The 12,971-nt window shown below is 35.2% G+C and overlaps 2 protein-coding genes and 1 long non-coding RNA gene across 11 annotated transcripts; all 3 read right to left on the reverse strand.

The window, feature by feature from the left end:
* Positions 1-313: 313 nt before the first annotated feature.
* LOC116161674 lies at positions 314-1,568 on the reverse strand. The gene is made up of 2 exons (XR_004143417.1): positions 1,090-1,568; positions 314-1,039 (listed from the first exon to the last, which is right to left on the reverse strand). It is a non-coding gene; the product is annotated as an uncharacterized LOC116161674 (long non-coding RNA).
* A 2,679-nt stretch (positions 1,569-4,247) lies between these two features.
* LOC116162528 (zinc finger protein 492-like) lies at positions 4,248-6,153 on the reverse strand. The gene is made up of 2 exons (XM_031476161.1): positions 5,641-6,153; positions 4,248-5,588 (listed from the first exon to the last, which is right to left on the reverse strand). The coding sequence occupies exon 2, from the start codon at positions 5,580-5,582 to the stop codon at positions 4,548-4,550; it is 1,035 nt and encodes a 344-aa protein (XP_031332021.1). The 5' UTR covers positions 5,583-5,588; positions 5,641-6,153; the 3' UTR covers positions 4,248-4,547.
* Positions 6,154-7,466: 1,313 nt separating this feature from the next.
* Positions 7,467-12,938, reverse strand: LOC116160856 (zinc finger protein 64-like). 9 transcript variants are annotated; one of them, XM_031473986.1, is made up of 5 exons: positions 12,854-12,938; positions 10,535-10,596; positions 10,363-10,486; positions 10,091-10,313; positions 7,467-8,622 (listed from the first exon to the last, which is right to left on the reverse strand). In XM_031473986.1, the coding sequence occupies exons 3-5, from the start codon at positions 10,363-10,365 to the stop codon at positions 7,646-7,648; spliced, it is 1,203 nt and encodes a 400-aa protein (XP_031329846.1). In that variant the 5' UTR covers positions 10,366-10,486; positions 10,535-10,596; positions 12,854-12,938; the 3' UTR covers positions 7,467-7,645. The 9 variants fall into 9 exon arrangements, with proteins under 9 accessions (XP_031329846.1, XP_031329845.1, XP_031329843.1 ...); XM_031473985.1 differs by having other exon boundaries at positions 10,535-10,610; positions 12,854-12,936; XM_031473983.1 differs by having other exon boundaries at positions 10,535-11,216; positions 12,854-12,930.
* Between the last annotated feature and the right edge of the window lie 33 nt (positions 12,939-12,971).

Below are 12,971 nucleotides of genomic sequence, written 5' to 3' on the forward strand. Positions count from 1 at the left end.
AGCCGGCATTAGATTAGAATGGAGAAGGAACCACTGACAATTTGTGTTGTCTGTGGCTCATTTTATTTCTTACCGAGGTCTGTGGTTGTACCTAACCCTAATTTAAAAATTTTGTATCTCGGTTAATGTTGTCGCACAAAACACAAAATCAGGCACACAATTCACAATGCAAAATTGAAGTTGTGTGTACCTACACAGGCGTTAAGTTGTAACGCCAAATTATTTCTCCGATATCAGTGAGGCACAAAATGTGGGACCGTGTGCACAAAAGGAATTTTGTGTTCTTGATTTTGGGGGAACAACTTAACGCACCTGCAATTAACATCAAATTTATTATTCCAATGAAGTTACGGCATTACAAAATAGAACCTACAACATAGACTTAGTATTATTTCGCTGTTTTTTGATTTAAATTAAAATTATAGTTTATGATACTGGTTAGAATCTTGTTATGTCTTAAGGCGTGTATCTCCAAATTCTTCCTAATATTTGTTCGGTAATCACAAAAATTACATTTAAAATTTTTTGAATTGTGTTTTAACAGATGTAACTTTAAACGTCTTTTAATACTTGTTGCATAATTGCAAATGCCACATTTAAAATTTTTTGCATCATTGTGTATTAAAAGATGTGATTTCAAATTCTGTTGAACATTTGTTACATAATTACAAATTGCACATTTAAACTCTTTAGATATATTGTGTATTAGGAGATGTCGTTTTAAATACTGTTTAACGTTTGTTACATAATCACAGTTTGGACATTTCAAATTATTAGGATCGTTCCGCATCAAAAGGTATATTTGATAACATTGAAACTCTACAGTTTGTGACAAATGACCTTGTTGTTGTATTTCTTCCCCATTGTACTCCTTGCTAGAACATTCTACGCTCGTCGTAATTTCATTACCTTCCTCTTTTATAGTGGCCAAAAATTCATTGCTTACAAGAACGTTGCTTTCAATGGACAAATCTATTTCTTCTTCTTCTTCTTGTTTTGGTTCAATTTTAACATATGCAACGTTGTCATCCATGGCTATCTATAATTTAACAATAACGTTTGAATCCTACAAAAGTAGGTGTGACTTACCTTGACCAATGTAATGGCATAAGCATTCGGAATGATATCAACAATAAATCACTAATTTTTTGGTGTAGGTTATTTATTGCCTTACAAATAAATTTTTTGATTTTATCAAAAGGGTGAACTGGACATGTATTTTTTACTAGCGGGTATGTAGATCATACTCATACATAGGCGGGTACCGAGAGTAAACTGCGGTGAAGTTGGTATTATATGCACTAGGCCATGGTATGCACATATACCGGGTGAATATTCCAAAACCGAACATAAGGCAATTCGCGATTGAGATTAACACTAAAGGCGCTGGTGTAATTTACAAATGACGTGTATATGTGGTGGCGGTTTGTAAACATGTAATGATCTTAAGCCTCCTACTATCTAGGCGGGCTAACGCCAACTTATCAAGTCACACCGGAATATTTCACCATATTCTGTAGTAGCGGGAATGCCAAACTAACATAGCTGCCTATTTGAATATTCGCGCTTAAGTTTCCCGCGAGAATCTGTCACTCGGGGGCCATTCCCCAGGTATTACAACACATACATCAGACAAAACTAAGAGATATTAAATATACCTCGCCGGGCGGAAGGATTACCCAGGCCCAGTGGGGTGCCTGTAGACGTGGGCTAAAGTTGTTGGGTTTCGGAACGAGTGAAAATGTTAGTGTTAGGTTCATCAAGGCCCGTATAAACTTGAATAACTCGATCTCCTCTAAACAAGGACACTTCCCTCTTGGTTACCCACAGCCATAAGCAATTATAATGAATTGCACTGAAATAATCGAGAGTGACTAAAAAGCACAATATACAAATGTGTACACGTGCAAGTATGTACAGCACAGATACAGCTCTACCGACAATGAAACATGATTACCAATACCAACAAAGGTTACACATTAAGAGGTACAAGTGATTGAATCCAGCAAGTAGATACGTAAAGGTTTACAATCTGCATTTAAGTTACACACATTTATAGATTAATTGAATAAAGCAAATACCTCACCTGATATAAAAAGCAAAAGCACACAGCAATGATTAAGGTATAACAAAATATTTCAAGATAAGCCGTACTTTACACTTAAGCCGGTTACAAGAAAAAGACCCGGAAAACACATGTTAAATCGTATTTATTGACTAACCCAAGCCACGCTGTAATTTAATCTGCCAACACCCCTAAAAACCACCCGAAAATCGCCTATTCCCTGCATTTCACGCATTTCTAGAAATAACTGGACTGCAGGTGTTTGAAATGGTAAACACATGTGGTCTTCCGCGTAATTCCATCCGTCTCATGTTCGCTCTCTTTCCCTTTTCTGTAATCCCACCAGATTTCGGTTGGCAGCTTATGTAACTTACATTATGTATAGGGTGTTTCGTATCGAGAATCATATTCACAGGATGTTGTTAAGGTTGGGGTATCTCAGTCGCTAATCAATCCAAAGTTAAAACAATTAAATGAAAATTTATAACTGGCCCCTATCAAACAAATCAAAATTGGAATAACCTTTACATTGCAAGCAAATAACACCCAAATTCAAGAATCACTTTACCCTAAATTACAAACATATGAAGGCGACATAATTTACATTAAGTAATTTTCGCTAACACTTGTACTTTTTCCCGCTTTTTCGGACAGTTCGATTTGTAATGTCCTACCTGTTGACATCCGAAACACAATGTCCTTTTTCGCACCACCTGCACTGTTGCCATTATTAGCTAACGTTTCGCACTTTTTCTTTGACATTTTCCTGCAAAATTTTCCCGAAAAAGCACTACCGCTGCCATCTCTGGTCTCGAACTCGCTTTGTTTTAATGGAATCAGCGGTAGTTTTGATACCACTATGCTCGATGGCCATAATCAATGGAGAATACTTTTCCGGAAAGCCTGCAAGTAAAAGCGACCCGATGCTGTGATATCTCCACAATACGGTTCCATGAAAATTAAGGACCGTAAAAAACCAATTCGCCTGGTAGCGCCAGAGTCTGCGATCATACCATAATGACACATCAATGGTTAGCCGAAAAGGTGTCCTGTAGTTCAATTTTGTTGTTTTTTATGTTATTTATCGCAGCTTAAGAGGTTCCACCCTGTATATGCAACTTACGACGATGCACACAATTTTGAGAGTTGGCAACCACGCAATTTTTAGAATGGGAAAGGCTGTCTGCGCCATCTGGAGAGCACGAACGTTGGTTACGTTTGGCATCTTGTTTTTAATGGCGCTCCGTAATTATTTGTTGTTATTTTGTTGGCATTTCTTTATATCGTATTTGTTTTGTACTCGTAGGTAGCATTTTATGTTTTTTGTGAGTTTAAATCTTTGTTGTTGAAACTTGTCTTGATTTAATCGTAACCCGGAATCACACATTTGATACCGTTAATCTTTTATTTACGTTTTTGGTGTAATGTTTGCTTGATTTATGTTTTTGTTTTGATTACATGGTCTTGGCAACAAGTAATATTCATTTAAATTTTGATCATTTTTAATTAATTACCGATTCGTTTAATGTATGTCCCTACTTGTTGTTTGTAAACTAACATTTTCTCCGTGAATGAAGTAGTCACAGGGGTGGCAAAAACTGTAATCAAATGAGTTACGACACTTAATTCCGCGATTGTGTTCGACATTCAGCTGTAGACGCGAAATCTCAAACGAGGGACGAGTTACATGTCTTGGGGGCAAGATTCTGATAATAAAAACTCTTCGGTTTAGAATCTGTGCGATATATGATATTTCAGTGTTTTATTTTACGTTTCTTCCCACATAGCGTTGTTTACAACTAACGTAAGGGAGCCGTGGCTTAGATGTTATTATTTATATTGTTAATAACAAAAATTCGAATTTTTATATGAAACACTTTGTATATTATTAATCATAGGCTGATCACGTCGACTTTTCTTTCCAGCTTCATCTCCCATTCCGACATCTGCGCACAACGATCAAAGTGGGAGGTTTTTCAGATTACTGTATACAGAGCGTGTCGTATTTTTCTCATAGTGATTCGTGGCTTCACCGCTACATTTTTGAGGCATATTTATGATAATAAATAAACCACGTTAAATGAAAGTCATATATTTATCTAATGATACAACATAAAACAAATTATTTTTGTACCGCTACATTTTTGAGGCATATTTATGATAATAAATAAACCACGTTAAATGAAAGTCATATATTTATCTAATGATACAACATAAAACAAATTATTTTTGTAATACCTACATAAACAATTAATAAATTTGTCCAGTCCTTTTTATTCTTCTGAAAATTTTGTTTTATAACCGTTGCATAATCACCAGCATCACATTTAAATTCTTTCGAAAGACGAGATGTTGTTTAAAATTATGTTTCTGTTTTGTGGCATAATCACAAACGTCACATTTAAAACATTTAAAAGCTTTGTGTAAAATTAGATGTTGTTTTTTTTGGTTAGATAATTGCAATTTGCACATTTAAAACCTTTCAATACTTGTAGTGCCTTAATAAATGTCTTTTTAAATACACTTTAACGTTTGTTACATAATCACAAATATTACATTTAAACTCTTTCGTATCATTGTGTGTTAAGCGATGTGTCTTAAAACGGCTTTTAATATTGGTAGCATAATCGCAAACGTCACATTTAAACACTTCTGAGACCGAGACCTTGTGCTTTAGAAAGAAATGTTGCTTCAAATTGTGCCTTGTATTTGTTCCGTAATCACAAATGTCACATTTCAAATCTTTCGAATCACTATGTTTTAAGAGATGCGACTTTAAACAGCTCTTAATGTTTGTGGCATAATCACAAATGTCACATTTAAAAGATTTTGAAACAATGTGTTTTAAGAAATGATGCCTCAATTTGTGCTTGGCATTCGTTGCATAATCACAACTATCACATTTAAAACCTTTTGAATTACTATGTAATACGATATGTTGCTTCAAGTTATACGTTGTATTTGTTGCAAAATCACAAATGTCACATTTAAAGTCTTTTGATTCGCTGTGTGTTAAAAGATGTGACTTCAAACGGCTTTCAACGTTTGAGGCATAATTACAAACGTCACATTTAAAAACTTTGGAAGCGCTGTGTGCTAGCAAATGTTGCCTCAAATTCTTCTTGGTATTTGTTGCATAATTACAATTTGCACACTTAAACTCTTTAAACGTTTTGTGCTTTAAGAGATGTGCTTGTAAATACTGTTTAACATTTGTTGCATAATCACAATTTGGACATTTAAAGATGTCCGACAAAAAGTGTACATTTTGTTCATTATTCGTCATGCATTTAGACTTTACAGTTTCAGATTTAATAGTAGACAAATGACCTTGTTTCTGAACATCTTTCCCATTGTACTCCTGGCTGCAATATTCTGCAGTAGTCGAAGTCTCACTATATTCTTGTTTCATGGTCTCCGCAAGATCATTGCTTACAAAAATGTTTCTTTCGAGGGAGAAATTTATTTCTTCTTCTTGTTTTGGTTCAATTTTAACAAATGCAATGTTGTAATCCATGGGTATCTACAAAATAGTAATTATTTCTAAACTCTGTGAACACAAACTTGGGATTTACCTCCAACAATCCAATGGCAGTTGGACTATTGTATTTGCAGTTCTTTTGTCTTCTGCCTCAATGAGGTTAGATGTTCTTTTAAAACAACAATTGAACTTGAATATGACTTACAGTTCAGAAGGACCAATCCATGCACAAATAAATCTCGAAAGGTTTTAAAAAAACACAGATCGCAAGATGCCACAAGACGTCTGCCTGCCCTAAATCATCCAAACCGATCCATACACTGCGCATGTCAAGCGCTGAAACTAAAGGCCGATTCCCACTTGGCAACTGCGGTTTCTATATTTAATAATTTAACGAATCTTACGTTTACGATTGTAATGATCTTAGCCTCCTCCTATTTTGGCGGGCTAATGCCAACTTCAAGTCACACCAGAATATTTGACCATGTTCTGTAGTAGCGGAAATGCCAAACTAACATGGCTGCCTATTTGAATATTCTCGCTTAAGTTTCCCGCAAGAATCTGTCACTCGGGGGCCACTCCAAGTGCACTAAGATCGTGATCGTCATGTAGGACACCTACGTTGTGTAATAACTGGGTTCTCAGCAGGCACTGAGAGCGTTCTATAGGTAAGGAACACCAAAAGCAATAGCTGATTAAGATTATATTGATGCTAATACCAATACGGTGCCCCTGCAGAGGGTATTAACTTCTTAAGTGGTTCTATACTACTCCGGCATTTACCTTACGAATTAGGAAAACTGCAGGAAAACCTAATTCGGAGTAGACCTATATAATGAACAACATCCGATGTACAGCACTTTTGAGCCCCCTCGAAACCGGGTTAACTACAACAAACACGCTATGAGTAACCAAAATGGAATCGAGCCATTCCCCAGGTTGTAATGATCTACATATATTACAACACATACATCAGATAAAACTAAGAGATGTTAAATATACCTCGCCGGGCGGGAGGATTACCCAGGCCCAGTGGGGTGCCTGAAGACGTGGGCTAAAGTTGTTGGGTTCGGAACGAGTGAAAATGTTAGTGTTAGGTTCACCAAGGCCCGTATAAACTTGAATAGCTCGATTTCCTCTAAACAAACACACTTCCCTCTTAATTACTCACAGCCCCAAATAAGCAAATATAATGAAATGCAATGAAATAATCGAGAGTGACTAAAAAGCACAATACACAAATATGTACACATACAAATATGTACAGCCCTACCGACAATGAAACATGATTGCCAATACCAAGAAAGGTTACACATTAAAAGGTACAAGTGATTGAATCCAGTAAGTACATAAGTAGAGGGTTACAATCTGCATTCAGGTTACACACATTTATAGATTAATTGAATAAAGCAAATACCTCACTTGATATAAAAAGCAAAAGCACACAGCAATGATTAAGATATAACAAAATATTTCAAGATAAGCCGTTCTTTACGCTTAAGCCGGTTACAAGTATAAGACCATGAACACACATGTTAAATCCTATTTATTGACCACCCCAATTTGATCTGCGTCTCATCTTCGCTCTCTTTCCCTTTTCTGTAATCCCACCAGATTTCGGTTGGCAGCTTGTGTAACTAACATGATGTATAGGGTGCTTCGTATCGACAATCATTTTCACAGGACGTTGCTAAGGTTGGGGCATCTCATGCGTTTTACAATTTTACATTATAATAGTTCTCAACCTGTAAGGCAACATCGAGGAATCTTATTTCCTTCATAATCTTGACTTTACACCGATATTTAAAATTGTGATGAATGTACTATTAAGGCCGTTATTTAAGGGAGCCCGACATTCACACCAAGGTTACATGGGCGAAAAATTTTGGTCACATAACCACTCTCATTGTAATTACATCGTAAGAGTTTCAAGATTTATCACACAATAGTATTCACATATCATATAAATATTCAGCAGTCATGAATAATTATTACAATAAGATGGTGGAAAAACACCACAATCTGCTTTTCAATCCGGAATGACCCAGTGAAACCGATGGAAACACTCACTCTACCGAAACAAATGAAGAATTTGTTGCTCAATTACAAGTAAGAGAAGTGTTGTGTCTTAAAGCATGTCGTTTTAAATGGCTCTTGGTTTTTGTTCGGTAATCACAAACGTTACATTTAAAATGTTTAGATCCGCCATGTTTTAAGAGATGTTGTTTTAAAGCGCGCTTAGTATTTGTTGCTAAATCGCAAACATCACATTTAATATCATTTGAATCACTGTGTATTACGAGATGTCGCTTCAGATTGTGCTTCGTATATGTTGCATAATCGCAAATATCACATTTAATATCTTTTGAATCATTGTGTAATAAGAGATGTCGCTTCAAATTGTTCTTCTTGCACGTTGCATAATCGCAGAGATCACATTTAAAATCTTTTGCACCGTCGTGTATTAAAAGATGTTGCTTTAAATTGCTCTTCTTCTCTGTTGCAAAACCACAAATAGCACATTTAAAGTCTTTTGAACCGCCATGTATTAAAAGATGCTGCTTCAAAATGATCTTCTTATGTGTTGCGAAATTGCAAATATCACATTTAAAATCTTTTGAACCAGTGTGTATTAGGAGATGTTGCTTCAAAATGTACTTCGTATGCGTTGCATAATCACAAATATCACATTTAATATCTTTTAAGTTATTGTGTATTAAGAGATGTCGGGTTAATTTGTACTTTGTCTTTGTTATATAATCACAGCTTGCACATTTAAAATTGTTAGTATCCCCATGCATCAAAGGGTGCATTTTAAAACTTGGGCCACTACCCGTCGTGTAATCACAAACCGTACATTTAAGCTCTACAGTATGAGATTTAGTACTTGACGAATGGTCTTGTGGTTGCACTTCATCCTGGCTACTATTGCCTGCCCTTTCTGTTATCTCACTATGTTCTTCTTTTATAGTTTCCAAAAAATCATTGCTTACAAGAATGTTGCTTTCAAATGACAAATTTATTTCTTCTTCTTGTTTTGGTTCAATTTTAACTAGTGCAATATTGTCATCCATATCTATAACAACGACCATGTTTAGATAATAATAATATTTTATTGTGTCAACATGCATAAATTGCACTTACACTCATCCAAATAATAATTCTAAGACAAAAATTCTAAACAAATATATGTATATTATATATAATTATATATTATTATATAATATATTATATATTATTATATAAAATATTATATATTATTATATAATATATTATATATAAATAGATCCATGGTACAATAAGCCAAGATCCTATAAAAAATATGACTTACCTCAAATAAGTATTTGGTATTTAAAAATAAATCACTAATTTTTTGAGGTTGGTATTAGACAAATAAAAATGTTAATTGTTACCAACTTCAGACAGTCCTTCTCTCTCTTTTACACGAGAATACTTACTATCGCCGCCACAAGAGAATATGCGAGATACACTGTCGTAAGAACCTCAACTTTTAGGCTTGCATTTCCCGAACGAGGGACAAGTCGTCCATCCCCGAGGCGAAACTCTGCCAACAAAAAAAATCATCGGTTTTTGAATCTATGTACGATATGAGTTGCATTATCTGTGTGATGAATAAGACTTAGCTTTTAAAATATTAATATAAACCACCCAAATTCCGGGATTTCACACATTGCAGCGTTCCATTTACCTTTCATCTAAGTAATGTATTGAAATAAAACCACTTTAAATGAGTCATATATTAATCTATACCTAATCTCAAATGATACATGATAAATATTTTTGTAAAAATGCCTCGGCGCGAGGCCAGAGCATTTTAAGCTTCAGAAGCTTGTGTCCCAAAGTTGCCATTCTAATGGATTAGCATTACAAATTAGAATTAGAAGTGCAATTCAGTATTTGTGGTTATCAGTGTTAAAAAGTTATTAAAGAAATTCTTTATTTAAAAAAATCGTTGATTGTTCATTTTCTTTAAATTATTTTTCCAGCCCTGTTTAGAATCTTTTGAAAATTTTGTTTTATAACTGCTACATAAACACCAGGATCACATTCTTTCGAAATACTGTGTAATGAGACATGTCGGTTAAAATTTGTTTTTTGATGTGTGGAATAATCACATACGTCACATTTAAAAACTTTGTGTTTTAAGAAATGACGTCTTAATTTTTGCTTAGTATTTGTTGCGTAATGACACATGTCACATTTAAAATCTTCCGAATCATTGTGTGTTTCGAGATGCTGTTTAAGATGGTATTTATATTTTGTGGTGTGATGGCAAACGTCACATTTAAAAACTTCTGAAGCTTTGTGTGTTAGCAAGTGTTGCCTCAAATTTGTCTTAGCATTTGTTGCATAGTTACAATTTGCACACTTAAAATCTTTAAACGTTTTGTGCTTTAAGAGATGTGCCTGTAAATGATTTCTAACATTTGTTACATAATCACACTTTGCACATTTAAAAATGTGTGTCAATAGGTGAAATTTAAAATTTAGTTCATTAGTCGTCGTGTAACCACAAACCTTACATTTAAAGTTCACAGTTTCAGATTTAATACTTGACAAATGCCGTTCTTCCCTCTTGCACTCTTGGCTACAATATTCTGCAGTAATCGCAACCTCATTATATTCTTCTTTTATGGTCTTCACAAGATCATTGCTTACAAAAATGTTTCTTTCGAGGGACAAATTTATTTCTTCTTCTTGTGTTGGTTCAATTTTAACAAATTGAATGTTGATATCCATGGGTATCTATAAAATAATTATTTCTAAATCCTAGGACCACAAACATAGGATTTACCATTTGCAGTAGATACTCAAAGCTGACTCAATGAAGTTAGATGTTTTTTCAAGAACATTTTGGGGTTATGTGACCAATCTCACAAGTGTTGCCACAAGTACCAGCAGTTCTCAAACTATTGTCACTGAAATTTCATTTGTTTAAAAAGTAAACGATAATCACAGAATAAGACCTTTCTGTGACGATAATCGATAAGGAGGTATGGTCAGTTCATTCTTAAGTAGCATTCACAAACTCAAAATTAATACCTACAATTAACAATCGAAAATTAACGTAAATGTTTAAAGCTATGTATTTTAAGGGTAACATTCACAATATAGAAAATTAATCGTCGAAATTAATACTTAACGCAGAAACTGCAAACGTTGTCGCTTAATTTTACGGAAATGAACAGAGGTACGCATGCGTGCTTTTATATGACAGCCGACATAACCATGTTTTGTTTGTTTTGATTTTGTTTACATATACAATGAATGTGGCGAACAGAAAAAAGTATCTTGCCACTTTAGGATAAGGCTAGTTATAGTTAAAAGAGACTTATTAATATAAACACTGATTCTTGTGCTTGCGCTACAGGGTTATGTTGAAAGTTGTTGTATAAACAATTAACCAATTGCCTCGCCGGTACATAGGTGGCGACACTGCTTACACATTAATTTCACGTATTAATTTCAGGCATTGCGAATGATTGCTTTGCGTAAAGTTAACGAAATAATTTCACTCATTAATTATAAACAAAAATTGGAGGTTGTGAATGCAGCTTTATTATTGCATCCACAAAATTGAGGAAAACAAACACAATGGGGGTTTACAGTATAGTTGAATTCCGCAGTTCTAATTTAGTAAGCGTGTACCTGAAACCATAAAACATTTTTTTGGACAGTAAAAGTTTATTTAAAAATAGAGGCTGATTAGCAAAAAAATAATGAACATGTGCGGTTTTAAAGGTTTATTCAAAACGATATGATTATGGCGGGTCTGTGACGTAATAAGCCCGACCAATCACCTCCTAGAACCATTCAGATGACATAACGACTTGGCAATATTGTAGGAGAATGGCATTTATAACTTGCGTCATCTGTCACAGGCACTTGTCACTTTCGTGCTAGATGCAGTTAAACATCCCTCTCAAAACGTCAAATGTGACAAACGTCAGACCCTCGCGTAAGGTTGCCAGCTCACTTCTACGTGATTGGTTGTAGGTTTGTGACGTTTTTAGTCTGAAGCGTTTCAAATTCGGACTAAAAACACAGCTTTTCAATAATTTGTTTTGGGTTTATTTTACTCGCAAATAAAAATTGAGGACACACGGTGTAATGTTCCTAGGGGTCCTCAGGAGGTGCTGGAAATATTGACTTGCCCTGTACTTACAGTTGGCAACTCTGGGGAAACAAATCGCAGACAGCGCCATCTAACTTTAGCTGTCAAAATGTCGGAAGTTCGCGCCATTCAGATCTCGGTAATATTCGACTTGGACGAATTTGTACGAATTGACTCCTACGTTGTCATTTTCCTATGGCGGTCTTTTATGCGTTTGTACGTGAGACACAATCGGGAAGGGAATTAAATAAAAGACAGAATTTTTGTGCGTCCGAAAGGGAAAGAGAAAATGAAATTTATTACGCACGGGGCTTGGTTCAGCAGAGCAAATCCAAACCGAAAAGCCAGGAAAAAAGAACCAGCAATAAAAAAAACCTGGCTAAACACAAATACAAGAAATAAATCAATTACAGGTAGCAATGTACAAACAGAAATACGAAAATCAAACATCTCAAATCGTACAACAAAAATCAAGTAATAAAGGCAAATGTGGCTTGAACAAATTAATCAAAAACGATAGATACACTTGACATAATTACAAATTGTGAACAAAATAAATCATTGGGGTATAAAAACACTACCTGAAAAAAAAACATCAAGAGTTCATTTTAAACCACGTAGAGCAGGCATGACCTTGTCCCGACCTTGCTTATCATTCATTTATTACGTAACAAGTGCAAGTGCACCTGAGAATGCCAACACGGGTATTCAAGCGGAAGCAGACCACACCACATACAAAAATCCACATTTTAAACAGAAGAGAAATTAATCAGAGGGCCCCCCTTTCTCGCTAATGCGAGACGCTAAGAACTGCAGCCTGCGCGAGAAGAAAAAAATAAACATATATTATACAGCGACAGAGCAAACTGCATGTGGTTCTTCTCTTCCACGGAAATAAATTATTAATCCAAACATTCAGGGCAGTAACATTCTAGCAATCCACTCCCGCGTAAACACATTCAAATAATCATGGGAAACATTGCGGCATAATCAGGCGCACAAGGAGCCCAGCTAAAACATGACTCATTTAACGCTAAACTCAAACAATAGCCGCCCACGCCATGCCTGCAATCAGCAGAGGTCAAATCTAAAGAAAAAGTCAAAACGAAAACAAATAAGGCATGAAATTTAAACATCGAATTTAAAATAGCTTAAATAAAACGAGTACTACCTTGATATCGCTTGGAAAAAATATATCAAACACTAACTAAACTTTGAAAAGCACACAAAACCGCTACTCCACCATCAAAATCTGGACCACCAGTGCTCCCGCCGACGCCACTCTCCAG

The sequence above is a fragment of the Photinus pyralis genome, unplaced genomic scaffold (assembly GCF_008802855.1).
Source record: "Photinus pyralis isolate 1611_PpyrPB1 unplaced genomic scaffold, Ppyr1.3 Ppyr1.4_LG10, whole genome shotgun sequence".
NCBI lineage: Eukaryota > Metazoa > Arthropoda > Insecta > Coleoptera > Lampyridae > Photinus > Photinus pyralis.